The 15,855-nt window shown below is 44.1% G+C and overlaps 1 protein-coding gene across 4 annotated transcripts in view; it reads right to left on the bottom strand.

Annotated features, from left to right (window-relative positions):
* The window catches only part of LOC147899186 (5'-3' exoribonuclease 4-like), a 119,844-nt gene that overhangs the window by 63,698 nt on the left and 40,291 nt on the right, over positions 1 to 15,855 (bottom strand). For all 4 annotated transcript variants that reach the window (XR_015541414.1, XR_015541415.1, XM_087378074.1 and 1 more), the window contains exons 8-10: positions 15,003 to 15,167; positions 14,783 to 14,860; positions 14,446 to 14,532 (exon numbers count right to left, since the gene is read on the bottom strand). Coding sequence is in view for 2 of the 4 variants with exons in the window: in XM_087378074.1 (XP_087234200.1) it covers positions 14,446 to 14,532; positions 14,783 to 14,860; positions 15,003 to 15,167 (330 nt within the window). In the remaining 2 variants the exon portion in view is untranslated. The remainder of the gene's footprint in view (positions 1 to 14,445; positions 14,533 to 14,782; positions 14,861 to 15,002; positions 15,168 to 15,855) is intronic.

The raw sequence follows: 15,855 nt of genomic DNA, 5'->3' as shown, positions 1-15,855 counted from the left end.
GCAAATTGCACCTTTAAAGACTGATTTGCAGCAGGTCTTTGAAATGTCAGACATGGGACAGCTCCACTATTATTTGGGCATTCAGTTTACTCATGTTGAGGGGGGTATCATGATGTCTCAGTCCAAGTATATTAGACAGCTCCTTGATCGTTTTCAGTTTGAGAATTGCAAGCCAATCTCTACTCCAGTGGACCCTGGCTTCAAATTCTCAGCTCATGATGGGAGCCCACCATGTGATATCACTCTTTATCACCAAGCTATTGGATGCCTTATTTATTTATGTCACACCAGTCCTGACTTACAATATGCAGTATCTCAGCTCAGCAGATTCATGTACATGCCCAGTTCACAGCATTGGCAGGCAGTGAAGAGAGTCTTCAGATATCTCAGAGGCACTTAAAATTTATCCCTCTTCTATGGTGATCAGGGTTCACCTACCATGCATGCTTACACGGATAGTGACGGCACGACGTTCCGACACCAGAGTGTCACATACTCGCAATTGTTTTTTCCTTGGCAATTCATGTATCTCTTGGCTCAGCAAGAAGCAACCAACAGTTGCCACATCTAGCTGCGAGGCTGAGTACAGGGCAGCTTTCACCGCTACTGTAGAGTGTGTTTGGCTTCGACAATTACTTACAGATCTTGGTATTTGCCAGACATCCTCCACTATTGTCTACACTAACAGCCAGAGTTCTTTGGCCATTGCGCGTAACCCAGCGTTTCATGCGCGTACCAAGCATATTGAAGTTCACTATCATTATGTTCGGGAGTGGTTGTCAGCAGGAGACATAGAGTTGTTCTATCTTCCCACAGAGGACAACATCGCAAATATGTTTACAAAGGCACTTCCTCGTCCCAAACATGTGCCACCATGACCAGAAAATAACAGGAATTCTGAGATGTTTCCAAAGTACTTCAGCCCATCCCATGGAGGGGGGTTTGTAGGCCATCTCCTGGTGGTTCTAGTGATGCCCTATAGGCAATGGTATGTGCCTTGTAGGCATAAATAGAGGCACTTGTAGTGTTAGTGTCTTTTAGGCCACATAGGACACTTAGTCTGATGTGACACCTAGGACACTTAGTCCTAGGTCTAGGTAGTATCTTGTACTGTCTATTATTTTTTATCCAAGTTTGATGTGACGGCTAAGACTAGTGCGACTCTAACGTAACTGTACTCTCTCTCTTTTGCCATCAACCCTTCTAGGTCTATACTTTGGGACAGGTGCACTTTTGCAGACAATTTGTGGACAGCACTTCTAATTTTGCAGTTGCAAGCCTTGAGCCTTTTTCTTTTGGGATTTGATCTGCAATTTCTCGTTTGATTGCGATTCATTGGGTCAGATTGGAGAACATTGAGTCACCTTTGCAAGAGACTGAGTCAGATTTTCAGACATTGAGTCTTTTCTGCAGGACATTGAGTCAGATTCGCATACATTTGGTCACATTTGCAAAAATTTCAGCAAAATTTGGGGCTTTTCTGCATTTGCCCTCTTTTTGGCCTATTTGCCCTCATTAAATTTGGGGCTTTTGCCAGATTTGTTGTTTTTGCAGTGAACATTGCCTGCCACAGTCACATTTGGGTCAGATCTGCATTTGCCCTTTGTTTTGGGTTGGAAATTTGCAGATATTTGCTGTCATTTTTGCACAGCCAGCTTTTTGCAATAATAGCCTCGAGGCTTTTGGGTTTTCAGGTCTCTTTCAAGGTATCACATTTGCTATGGCTGGGAACAATCAAGATCTATTTGGCGTTCTTCGTGAAGATGATAAGTTGGATGGCACCAACTATCCGATGTGGTCTTATCTCATGAAACATATTCTTGTTGCAAAGCATTTGTGGAATATTGTTTCTGGGGCTGATCTAAGGCCGGCCAATGCTACAATACAATGGTTGCCTCTACTGCTGGTCCCTCTACAGGAGTTACTCCTCCTGATGCCTCATCTTCTAGCACTCCTACTACTACTCTTCCAACTCAAGAACACACAAGATGGGATGCAAGAGATGCAAATGCACATTCATGTATTGCTTTATCATGCAAGAGAATCATTATTCCACACATCCGGTCTTGCAGGACAGCAAAGGATGCTTGGGATAAATTGGCTTCTCTCTATCAGATTCGCAATGAGGCACGTGTTGCATATTTGAGAAGGCAATTACAGGAAGTCAGCATGAATGAAGGTGACTCTATGGATGCATACCTGACAAAGGTCAAGGACCTCATGGAACAACTTGCCAACATTGATGAGGGAGTGCCAAATTCACAGCTTGTCAGCACCACATTGAATGGACTGCCAGATACATATCAAGGGTTTGCTACAACCCTTCGATTAGTGGCCATGGGTAATCCAGACCACTATTCTTTTGATCAACTAGTACTTTGCTTTGGCAGGAAGAGCAAAGTCGAGCTAATAGACAAGCCATTATTCCTGATCATGCATTTGCTTTAGAGCAGACAGCAAGAGGCAAGGCTGGTAGGCCATCTTCTGGTGGTTCTAGTGATGCCCTATAGGCCATGGTATGTGCCTCGTAGCCATAAATATAGGCACTTGTAGAGTTAGTGCCTTTGAGGCCACATAGGACACTTAGTCCTATGTAACACCTAGGACACTAAGTCCTAGGTCTAGGTACTTGTACCTTGTACTTCTCTTTTTTCTATGATCCAAGTTTGACGTGACAGCAAAGACGTGTGCGACACTTTGCTACCTCTCTCAAGCGATCCTACAGTGGTATCAGAGCAACGTTTTAAATTCATCTCCTGCACCCGGACTGGTATTAGCTCCCTCCAGCTTCACTGCCCCTTCATCCGTACAGTCGTACGGTATAGCTTCATACCTATTTCTATACTGCACTACGTACGTCCCTTGTACCTATGCCGTACAATCGTACGGTTCCGTACTGCTTCATTGCATACTACATACCTACACACAGGATCTGCATCGCCGTACAACAGGCGTCATACCCATTTCGTATTGCCCTCCGTACCTGCGCTGTACTTGCGTCGTACGCCGTACATCTTCCGTACAAACATACGAAAGGTCTTGTAACTGCTTCGTACTGCATTCCATACTTGCGTCGCCGTACAGCCACGTGGAAACGTACATACATCCGTACAGCCGTACCTATTATTCCGTACACCATGCTTTCGTACAGCAGACGTACCTGCTCCGTATAGCCTCCCTACATTGTACAAGTGTCGTATATTGGATTCCGTACTGCGCTCAGTACTATCCGTACAGTGGTACTTGTCCCAAGAGTACCGTACAAACATGGCACATGTGAAGTCTTTCCCCTGAAGTCAACGTACAAGGTGAAACACTACTGCAACTTCAAATTTCCCAGCTTCAGGACAAGATGGGATGCAAGAGATGCAAATGCACATTCATGTATTGCTTTATCATGCAAGAGAATCATTATTCCACACATCCGGTCTTGCAGGACAGCAAAGGATGCTTGGGATAAATTGGCTTCTCTCTATCAGATTCGCAATGAAGCACGTGTTGCATATTTGAGAAGGCAATTACAGGAAGTCAGCATGAATGAAGGTGACTCTATGGATGCATACCTCACAAAGGTCAAGGACCTCATGGAACAACTTGCCAACATTGATGAGGGAGTGCCAAATTCACAGCTTGTCAGTACCACATTGAATGGACTGCCAGATACATACCAAGGGTTTGCTACAACCCTTCGATTAGTGGCCATGGGTAATCCAGACCACTATTCTTTTCATCAGCTAGTGACTTTGCTTTTGCAGGAAGAGCAAAGTAGAGCTAATAGACAAGCCATTATTCCTGATCATGCATTTGCTTCACAACAGACGGGAAGAGGCAAGGCTTCCAAGCCTATGGGCAAGCCAAAATCTGCACATAGCAGCTGCAATTCCTCCCATGCATCTAAAAATACAGCAGATAAGTCAAAGAAGAAAAGATGTAACTATTGTCGCACGCCTGGACATGACATTTCAGAATGCAGGAAGCGCATTGCTTCGGAGAAAAAGAAAGCAAGATTGACAATTAATGCCTAGAAAAAAATTTGGGCAGTTGGCGCGCCGTACAGAAATCCGTACAACTGTATGGATTGTGCGGAATCATATGGACAGCAGATCGCAGGGTCACGTCGGAGCTGTGCGGGACGTCCGACAGCTGAGCTTGACGATGGAGCTGAAGTGCGGGAGCTGAAGCTGGAAGCAAGAAGCTAGGAGTAGGGAGCACGTCCGAGAAGGAAGTGTTCTGATACCACTGTAGGCTCATGGAAGCAAAAGGATGCACAAGAGTGGAGCAAGAAGTGGAAGCCGTCACATCAAGTAGTCAAATGAAAATGAAAGTACAAAGTACTATAAAAGAGAACCCTAGGACCTAGTGTCCTAGTGGTACCACTAGTACTAGGTGTCATAAGACACTAGTACTAGGTGACCTAAGTGCCAATAACTAAAGCTACATGGCACATACCAGGGCCCAGAGGGCATCAATATGACCGGGAGAAGATGGCGTACAATATCATGTAATCAATGAGGGACCTAGAAGCACTAAACAATGTGCAAGACCAACAAGTAAGCAATAAGTATTCTAAGACAAGTCCTTAGGCTACATAATGGTTCCAAGCGGGGGTACGACTCTAGATCCCTAAGGGCACATGCCTTTAGTAGAGGGCATGCCCACATGAAAGCATAATTGCCAGCCAAAACAAAAATGGAAGAAACAGAAACGGAAAAAACCAAGGAAACGGAATTTCCGGCCCCCCACAAAAACAGAAACGGAAGCAACGAAAAGCATACATAATACAATTATCTATACTTGAAGCATCATGCATGCTCATATGATTCTAAATTCTTGAATGATGCTTCAACAATCAACAAGTGTCATGACTCATGAACTATGTTCTAACTTCTAACTTCTAACAAGTTTGAAGTTACAAGAATCTGAGATTTAGAAGTTGAAGTACTTTAAACTTAGCACACAAGTTGAAACTTGCAACTTGAAAGCATCCAATGTCCACAGATGATCATGATCCACAAATTCCATGATCATGACTCATGAGTCATGTCAAGACTCAAAATAAAAGCACCCATGGATGATATTAAAAAAAGCTGCCAATCAGCTGCCACTAAGGTCCAAAGTATACTTAGTACTGTATCATTAATTTTAAAAAAACATAGTCTAGGATGCATCATGCTGCATGCGTGATGCATTTGAAGTGTCATGACTAGGAGTAGGCTAGTACTGTACGGTCGTAGTCAAGGACCAAGGTACAGCACTATTGATCATCTGCATCATTCATGGACTCCTCATCATCATCATCATCATCCTCTGCCTCCTCGGATGAGCCTAAGGCATCTGTGTCACTATCTGAAGAAGAATCATTAGCATCAGGATCGGGTACAACTAAAGTACTAGTACCATCTCTAGATGGTTGAGCCTACGATCGTGTGTGGTTTGCTGGTGCTGACAGCTCCTCAAACAACATGGAGTATATGTCCAACTCGTCCCGTGGGATATCTGGTATGACCTTCATCTTCTCCACGTCCACCTTGTCTACATTCACTTGACGAGGTTCAGGGCAGCCGGCGGCGAACTCAAGGAGACGAAGGTTGCAATGACAAAACACCAACCGCTCCGCTTAACTACTAAGTTCTAACTAGTGACATTGTAACTTCTCTCTTACCAAAGTAGGGGTACAGTTGCCATATTTCTCCCACCAGGAGACAGGCTACAACTGTGTCTCTCGGCGCCTAGCAATAGGTCGACCAAAGGAGAGACTGTGATTGCGAAACAATAGAAGTTCATCCTCCAAGTCACCACCTGTTCAATTTTGTAGATATTGTTGCATCCCCTCCTCCAACTCGTCATTCTCATACTGCTCTTGACTGCGCCATAGGGGATGCAATACATGTGCCACCGCATGGATTGGGTGGTGGAACCAATTCCACCGCTCATTCTATATAGCACGGATGGACTCAACCCTAAATCATGCCATAAGAAATTAAAATGCATTATGCATGCAAAATTCATACATAATACATATCTGAAAATTCAAACCATTAGCTTTGATACCAAATTGCAATTTAGTAACTACAAAATTTATACATATTACATAAGTTAAAAGTCTTACTTCTCAGGCGATAGGGAAGTGTTTATGTTGAGGGCCTCTCCAATCTTGTCCATAAACTTGTACAAGAGCCCTAATGCGCTTCCCTCCATGTCCGTGATGTGAAGCACCATGTAGATAGGGTCAATCAATTTGATTAATGCCTCCGCTTGATTCCACCAAGACTCATCCATGATTATGCGGGCAAATTTGATAAACTTTGCTTGGCCTCTATCATCCCAATCTCCCCACTCCCGAGACACAACCGTGCGCAACATGCCCTGGCGCACTCGCACAAGCCTCTCTGCCACTATGAACATGTAAGCAAACTTTGAGGCTGGAGGTTTCAGTAGCTCAAGGTCACTGTAAGCCCAATAGATGCGGACTTTGGGTCTCTTCGTGACAAACTTCACGATATTGCGAGCTGTGAAGAAGATGGCATCAATCCAAGGTATCTTCCCTAGGTCCTCGATCAAAAGATCAAGGCAATCTGTCCACACAATCTTAGGGAACTTGTCTTCTAACATGGCACCCATGGACACACAATTGCTGCCATTATCTGTCACCACCTCCACCACATTCTCAACACCTATGTGGCTGCCCGTATATGTGTTAGAATTATATATAATTCAGCAGTGACCAATGTAATATAATAAGCTAGTTAGGGGCACTTTTCCCTCTTTAAGAGGTTTTTCCTCCTAACCGCAGTTAGTTCACTAACTATGGTTAGTGACTACTAAGGTTTTGTCACTAGGACAAAACCTTATCTCTCATTCATTGAGTTGTACTCTTCACACTCTTCTATTGCAACTCAGCTTTCAGCTTCCAGCTCTCACTCTCTCTTCCTCTCTCTCACTCACCATTCTCTCACACTTGGTATCAGAGCATTAGATCCAACTCCCTACGACTTCCCCGTTGAGCTCCAGCTGCAACTCAGCTTTGCTGCTACACCTCGTCCGTACAGTCCGTACGACTGTACGAAATCCTGCCGTACCAAATCGTACCTGCGTTGCAGATCTGCGTCAAATGTTCGTCCGTACCGTACCGTACCTGCCGTACTGCTCCCGTACATCCCGTACCGTACCTGTTCGCCGTACTGCTCACGTTCCGTACCTGCTCGCCGTACTGCTCACATCCCGCCGTACTGCTCACGTACCGTACCTGCACGCCGTACAGATCTGCGCCGTACAGCGTCGTACAGCTCCCGCCGTCCGTACTCCGTACAGCTCCCGCCGTCCATACTCCATATAGCTCCAGGTGTCCATACTCCGTACCTTCGTATGATCATCCGTACAACGTACGAATTTCGTACAAGACCATACACTGACAATTCCATACTGTCAGCTCACTGTCCGTACACTTCTGTTGCTGGCCTTCTGTGCATAGTTTTACTTCTGCAGGTACTCGAGCAGTTAGTTTTTTGGCAGGCTTTGTTTGCAGATAGCCATTGTTTGGCTCAGTTTTCTGGAAGAATTTGGGGCATTTTGTTTGTTGCAGACATTGCAATCATTGTGTAGTTTCGGAGCTACACTTGGAGCAAAAATTGCAGATTTGGTCTGAAATTTGGGGCTTTCTACTGAAGTTGCAAAATTTGGGGCTTTCAATACTTCTGCCCCTTTCTGGTTGCAATTTCGAGCTCGAAATTTGGGGCTTTCAGTTCTACAGTACAATTTCTTGAAGAAATTTGGGGATTTTGTAATTACACTGCAATCTTGCAGTGAAATTTGGGGCTTTTGCAGACAGAGCGCAATTCTTGCAACATTTGGGGCTTTTGATCAATTTGCCCTTTTCCGGTTGCAATTTCAGGCCTATTTTGGGACTTTTGTGTTGGGAGAGCAATTCTTGGAGTTTTCAATTCATACTGCCTTTCTTGGAGTGTTTTGCAGCACTTTTGGCAGATTCTGGAGAGTTTTTGATGCTTGGACAGATTTCTGACAGTGCAAGTACAGAAATCTAAGTTGCATTTACAGCCCGTGCTTGGCTGTGTTTTTTGGGAGTTGTGCATTTCATTCCCAGTAAGCGAATTCAGTTTTGTATCTGCTTCAATCTCTTTCTCAGATATGGCCAATCAAAATCAGAATGACTTCCAGTTCGGAGGTCTTTCACAGGAAGACAAGTTGGATGGTACCAACTACTCCCTCTGGAGTTTCATGGTACGCAATATTCTGATTTCTCGCAATTTATGGGATTATGTCAATGGGGATGAGATCCGACCAGCAGATATTGCACCTGCTACCCCTCCCCAGCAAGGAGGTGGAAGAGGTCGTGCACAGGGTGCAGCTGCAGGACAAGTTGATGGTGCAGCTACAGTCACTACTCCAAAGCAGAAGAGATGGGATTCACGGGATGCCTTAGCTTTGTCATGCATCTCTCTTTCAGTGAAAATATTTATCATTCCGCATATCCGGTCGTGTAAGACCTCCAGGGCAGCGTGGGATATTTTGGAAAGCATGTATGCAACTCGAAATGATGCAAGGGTATCTTTCTTGAAAAGAGAGTTGAGTAATACACATATGGAAGAGGGTGACTCCATGTCAGTCCACCTCACAAAGCTACAGGATCTCAGAGAGCAATTGTTAAACATAGATGAAATTATTCCTGATTCAGAGATGATTACAACCACTCTGAATTCTCTTCCTGAGTCTTATCTCAGCTTTCATACCTCGCTGAACTTATCATTGAGGGGGGGTGCAAATCCTCTCACTTTTCATGAGTTGATAGGACTTCTGCTTCAGGAAGAGCGGACCAGGAAAAATTTGGCTTCATGTGCAGGTGAACAAGCCATGCTCTCAAAATTTAAATCAAAAACAAAGGGGCAGGCAAAGACATCAGTAAATCAGCCTTCCAGTGGGTCAGGACAGCCTTCACAAAAGGCTAAAAATGATGCAAGTAAGCCCAAGAAGAAGGGTTTTTGTCACTACTGCAAAAAGCCAGGTCATCACATAGCAAAATGCAGGAAAAGGCTTGCAAAAGAAAAGAAAAACAGCTCCGGAATGGCTGTTTCAGATTCAGCTCCTCATGCATCTGACAGTGGGGATGCTGCAGCCAACTTTGTTGGACAGGATTATGCCTTTTTATCTTGCATTTCAGATTCTAGGCTGGCTGTTCCAGATGCTCGGGATAGTACAGCCACTTGCAGTGATGATACATATGCATTTTTTACTTGCAGTTATGACTCTTCTACGGATGCATCTGCTTTCAGTGTCTGAAAGACTGAACACTTGGTATTTTGACAGCGGTGCATCCAAGCACATCACTTCTAGGAAGTGTCTTTTTACTTCCTTGCATCCACCTCCCGTTGGTAAGAAAGTCACTTGTGCCAACAACTCATCATATTCAGTACGTGGCACAGGAGATGTTGAGCTCACTGCCATTGATGGCTCAATTTTCAGACTTTCAGATGTCTTATATGTGCCTGGCATAACCAAAAATCTTCTTTCAGTGTCCACTCTTAACAGAAGTGGATTTCAGGTCATCTTTGAGGATGACAAATGTGTTGTCCGAGACAGGGAAGATGACTATGCCTTAAGGTTATCTGGTACTCTGCTGCGTGGGCTTTTTCAGCTTGATATTTTTGAGAAAAGAGCAGCCCATGCTCTTGCAGTTTCTACCCCTACAGCTGCCATGCAGAATGCAGAATTATGGCATGCCCGATATGGCCACATGCATTACAACAACTTGATGACACTTCAGAAGTATTCCATGGTTGATGCATTGCCACCTCTTGAGATACCTCCTCCGCATGCCTGTGAAGGGTGCATTTTAGGCAAGATGCATAGATTCCCCTTCAAGAAGGATGGTTCAGTTAAAGCTGTCCGCAAATTACAGCTTATACACAGTGATGTCTGTGGTTCCATGAGGACTCCATTGTTGGGTGGTCATCTCTACTTCGTTACATTTATTGATGATTACTCCAACTTTACTTGGGTTTATGGGCTGAAACACAAATTTGAAGTGTTCACGGTGTTTAAACACTTTGCAGCCATGGTTGAAAATGAAACCGGACTCAAGATATAGACATTGCGCACAGATAGAGGTGGGGAATACTTGTCTGCAGAATTTGATGCTTTTCTGAAAGGCAAGGGTATTGTGCATCAGCTCACAGTCAGGCTTACCCCTCAGCAAAATGGCAAAGCTGAGAGGAAAAATAGAACCCTCATGGAGATGGACACATGTATGCTGAAAAGCAAACACATGCCTCACAAATTCTGGCTAGAGGGCTTGATGTGTGCCAATTACATTTTGAATCGGGCTCCCACTAAGGCTTTAAAAACAAAGACTCCTTATGAGGTCTGGAATGACAAGAAGCCTTCAGTGGATCACTTCCGAGTCTTTGGATGCCTTGCTTATGCTCATGTGCCAGTTGAATTTAGGCACAAGTTGTCAGATAAAGCCATAAAATGCATATTTGTTGGATACAGTGCAGAAAGCAAAGGGTACCTTCTCTACAATCCTGCTACACGCAAGATCATAGTAAGTAGAGATATGATATTTTCTGAAAATTCAGCTCACACTCAGGCTGAATTTCAAATGCCTTCGTCTTCAGAGGATGTCTTTGAGGGGTTGCTACCCATTGCCTTGGGTTCCCCTGCTGATTTTTCTGATGCAAATCAGAATTTACAGCAACGTCCAGATGCTTCACTTCTGCCACAGGATGTCTTGCCCCCTCCACAGGCAGTGGAACAGGTGGTGCAGCAAGAAATTGCTGACATACATGCAGCAAAAACAGTCCCAAACTGGCTGTTACAGACTCTCAGGGAGAGTAAAATTGATGCTCCGTTATCTGGCAAGACTCGCAGTGCAGCAAGGCACATGGAAGGTGCTAATTCAGTGGAATCAGCATATGCAGGTACTCTCCTTGATGAGGAGGAGCCTACCACATTCGAAGAGGCAAAGGACAATGTGCATTGGATGAATGCCATGCACGATGAGTTGCAGTCCATTGCAAAAAATCACACTTGGGATATTGTAGACTTGCCACAGGGTAAACATGCCATTGGCACACGATGGGTTTTCAAGGTCAAACGGAAGCCAGATGGCTCCATTGACAGATATAAGGCAAGGCTGGTTGCTAAAGGCTATGCTCAGAAAAAGGGCATAGATTATGAGGAGACATTCGCTCCTACATCCCGGATGACCACCATCCGATCAGTTATTGCAATGGCTGCACATTTTGAGTGGTATGTTCATCAGTTGGACATAAAAACAGCCTTCTTATATGGAGACTTGCTGTAAGAGGTGTATGTCAAACAACCTCCGGGCTTTGAAATTACAGCAAATGCACTTCAAGTATGCAAGCTCAACAAAGCTTTATATGGGCTGAAACAGGCCCCCCGTGCATGGTATGCCAAGATCCATGCCTTTTTGACCAGCAAGGGGCTGCACAATAGTCCTACTGAGAGCACCCTCTACATCAAGATGGATGGGGGGGAAATTTTAGTCATCCTTCTTTATGTCGATGACTTACTGCTCACAGGGTCCAATGAAGACAAAATTGCAGATTTCAAAGCTGATTTGCAAACCAACTTTGACATGTCAGATTTGGGGCTGCTTCACTTTTATTTGGGGATCCAGTTCTCTCATGAGAGACGTGGCACTGTTATGTCTCAGTCCAAGTATGTTCAGAAACTCTTGGACAGATTTAACATGCATGAGTGTAAGCCCATAGCCACTCCCATGGAGCCGGGGCTGAAACTCACAATGCATGATGCAGGAGAATTAGTTGATGCCACACTTTACAGTCACGCTGTTGGATGCCTCATATATCTCTGCAACACTAGACCTGATATTCAGTTTGCAGTATCTCAGGTGAGCAGGTACATGCACAGCCCAAAAACTATGCATTGGCAGGCAGTTAAGCGCATCTTCCGTTATTTGCAGGGCACGAAGTCTTTTGGCTTGCTATTTCCCAGGGGGGGTGACTTGCAGATGCATGCCTACAGTGATTCAGATTGGGCTGGTGATTATGACACTAGGCAGTCCACTAGTGGCAATTGTTTCTTTTTGGGTAAATCTTGCATTTCCTGGCTGAGCAAGAAACAATCTACAGTGGCTACCTCATCATGTGAAGCTGAGTACAGGGCAGCTTTCACAGCAACAGTTGAATGTGTCTGGCTGCGACGTCTATTTGCTGATCTTCATCTGTCTTTGGAGGGTCCTTCTCCAATTCTCACTGATAGTCAAAGTGCCATTGTAGTGGCAAAGAATCCAGTGTTTCATGCTTGCACGAAGCACATTGAGGTTCACTATCACTACGTCAGAGAGAAGTTGCATGCAAGAGAGATCAGTATGATCTTTGTGTCCACACATGACAACGTTGCAGATATTTTCACCAAAGCACTACCACGTGAAAAGTTTGAGGCATTTCGCAGTGCCCTGAACTTACATCTGTTTGGTGATTGATCAGCCTTGTACATGACATTGGCACTGCAGGGGGGTGTTAGAATTATATATAATTCAGCAGTGACAATGTAATATAATAAGCTAGTTAGGGGCACTTTTCCCTCTTTAAGAGGTTTTTCCCCCTAACCCCAGTTAGTTCACTAACTATGGTTAGTGACTACTAAGGTTTTGTCACTAGGACAAAACCTTATCTCTCATTCATTGAGTTGTACTCTTCACACTCTTCTATTGCAACTCAGCTTTCAGCTTCCAAGCTTCCAGCTCTCACTCTCTCTTGCTCTCTCTCTCACTCACCATTCTCTCACAATATGCTCCCAAATATACAACCATGTAATCATTGTACCTGTAATGGAAGCGTCTATGGCTCTCAAGAACATGATCCCCTTGCAAGAAGACACTAAAATATTATACACACTCCTCCTGCGTGTATCTGACCATCCATCGCATAAGAGAGTGCATCCATATTTTTTCCAAGTCTCTTTCAAGGGCTTCAGTTGGTCTTCCACACATTCCCTCTCTCTTCTTAACTCTCTTGTCCGCAAGGCCTCACTTGTGGGCCCTTCCCATTCATACCCAGTGGCTCACGGCTCTCATGGCCTTCCTCCATCGTGTAGTCTTCGCCACATGAAAGGTATTGCATGCTATATGAAGAGCTTTGTGAGCTCACTAGTGGCCTCCTTCACTGCTTGCTTTTGCAAGCGTGCTTGAATGCTAGATCTTTGCACTGATCCTCTTTTTCACACTAGCCAAGCGCCAAGCCATCAAGGGCGTCCTTGTAGCACTGGGACCCGCGCTCGATGTAGTTGATGCCCCTCTACTTCTCTTTGCAGAACCCAATGTGCTGGCATCATCCCATGGCTCAGTGTCCGCAGCCTCTTCTTCATCTTGCAGCCCTTGCCCTCCCCTTTCTGCAGCCATGGTTGCCATGCGCACACGGTTCCATTCTTTTAGGCCATCTTTCACTGGAGCAAGCACAAACTCACAAGGTCCTATATCCTTGCGGAGAACACTTGCTAGATGGTCTTTCAACCGTGTGACGGACCCCATTTTGCTTATGCCGCAATAGTTGCATCTCCACTTCTTGGAGCCACCGCCTCCTTTATAACTATCCAGGAGGGAGACATGGACCCAACAAGGATCTCTCGGCATTGAGGAGGATGGAGAGGTGAGAAGGAGGAGGATGGAGAGGTAGAAGAAGCCTGGAGGATCACAGGTAGAAGTGAAGGAGGATGGAGAGGTAAGAGAGGATGGAGAGACAGAACAAGAAAGGATGGAGGGATGGAGAGGAATCAGGATGGAGAGCAGGCTGCCAGGCTGCAACTTGCAGGATGGAGAAGATGGATAGCAAGATGGAGAAGATGGAGAGAGAAGGATGGAAGGATGAAGAGAGAAGGATGGAGGGATGGAGAGAGAAGCTAGAGAGGATGGAGAGAGCAGCAAGGATGGACAGAAGCAACGCAACAGGCGGGAGGTGGCGAAAAATGGAGCCAGGCGGAGAAATCACAAAAAATGGAACCAACCAAGTTTTAGGACAAAAGCAGGTTTCAAGAAACGCCGTTTCCGTTTCATTGTTTCTGTTTGCGTTTCTTGCAACTATGCGGTGTTAAAGGCCAAATGGGCTTGGTAATTGTGATGCGGGCATCTTCTTGCTTAGAGAGAGAAGACTAACATACATAGTCAGTCAGGACATGAAGCTACAAGCTAGAAAGGTTAATAACACTACGATTCTCCAAGTATTCAACATTTACTAGACATAGCATTATAGAGATTTTTTACTGAAACTAGTTGATTATCCAAATAAAATGCATTTCAAAGTAGATGATGACAAAAGATAACAAACACAAGTTAAATCACTTCTTTTCAAAGTAGTTAACTACCCAAGGACGTTGTCTCAAGTTTCCAATTATATCTACTTCCACCACATGCTAGACCTAAAAAACTAATAAATATATCTATACCTGTTGAATACTCGATCGCTTTTGAAAAATCTTATCCTCATTGACTCCAATTGCTTGTATAAAATGTTCCACTCGCTCCAAATTTACCTGATACAATACAAAAAAGTATGCTATGAGATATGCAGCTTTTTTTATACACGACAATATATCTATCGATAGAACAAAGCTTTCCATGACACATTTTTTCTATTATAGGCTATTATGGCATTGCAATCTTTTTTGCTTCAAAGAGGTTTATTGGTAAGATTACCATTTTATTGTACCTTGTTCCTAATCCAAAGTCGCTATGTAAGATAACAGCAAGACATCATTAGAAGGGTTAAAGATGACAAACTACCTCCCCAGCATCAGTAAGATATCCACCCATATTCTTGAACTCCTTTTTGTATGTAGTCATGAGAAGGTTTATTGCTCCCTACAAGAGAGAATTGCTAAGCAATATTCCACATGCTTCAAACATTTTTCCACTTTCCACGAAGCCAAAAGAACAACCTTCAAAACAGAAATCAACACATTATCTGAAGCTTCACATGTATACTTCTAGTTCTAGAGCTTACCTCTCGAATCTCCAAAGTTGGCATGTGTGGAAGAAAATCATTTCCCACAAAAAAACACATGAACACAAAATCATCCACTAGGCGCTCGAAATCAGCTTCAAAGCGAGAATCTTGTATCTTCATGTCAAGCTTAAGATACTCTCTTAATGTCCAAATATTAAGTAACTGCAAAAGCGACCAAATAATGATCATAGCCCAATCTAGTTTAGAAAAATATAGCGTTGTAAGACTAGAATATATCCAATCATACAAATTTAGATTATTTTTTTAAAACAAATCCAGTTTAAGTTTTAAAGAGGTCACAAACAGCTACAAGAAGACCACACAAGTCTTTAAAGAGAAACTTTGACAAGTCATCATGTGTGCACAAAGCGAACAAGCAATCTCACTCACCCATGTTCCCACAGATAGCACTCTAGCCCCTTGTTACTGGGGTGGCTCTCCATCGCCAAATACTAGCGAAAATCGAACTACAAGCTGCTTCAATTCTGCCCACCACGTGTGCAAGGAAAATTGTCTACTAGAACATGATGGATGCAAGGAATGGTAGAAGAGGAGTATAGCATAGTGGACAAAGAACTAAGCTGGGATGGTGAAATGTGAGAGAAGTGTGTCTGGCGCAAGAACCAAGAAAGGGTTGGAGTAGTGCTGCGATGGAGTAGACTGTGCACTACAAAACTGTCTTGGAATCCCTCCTTGCTAAATCGCAATGAAGATAGGCTCTGTGGGGATCTGGACAAGGGAGGGTGGGGGGTTTAAAGCTGCTGGCCCAAGCTTTTAGGTCCAAAAAAGCTTTCAAAAGCTCAAAAATGAATTTCTATTTTTTTTTGGAAATAGGCTTTTTTTCCAAAAG

This window comes from Dipteris shenzhenensis, chromosome 8, assembly GCF_047967505.1.
Source record: "Dipteris shenzhenensis isolate YYH24624 ecotype China chromosome 8, Dip_SZ_1.0, whole genome shotgun sequence".
NCBI lineage: Eukaryota > Viridiplantae > Streptophyta > Polypodiopsida > Gleicheniales > Dipteridaceae > Dipteris > Dipteris shenzhenensis.
Note: the sequence above shows the minus strand (reverse complement) of the source record. Positions and strands in the feature narration are given on the sequence as shown.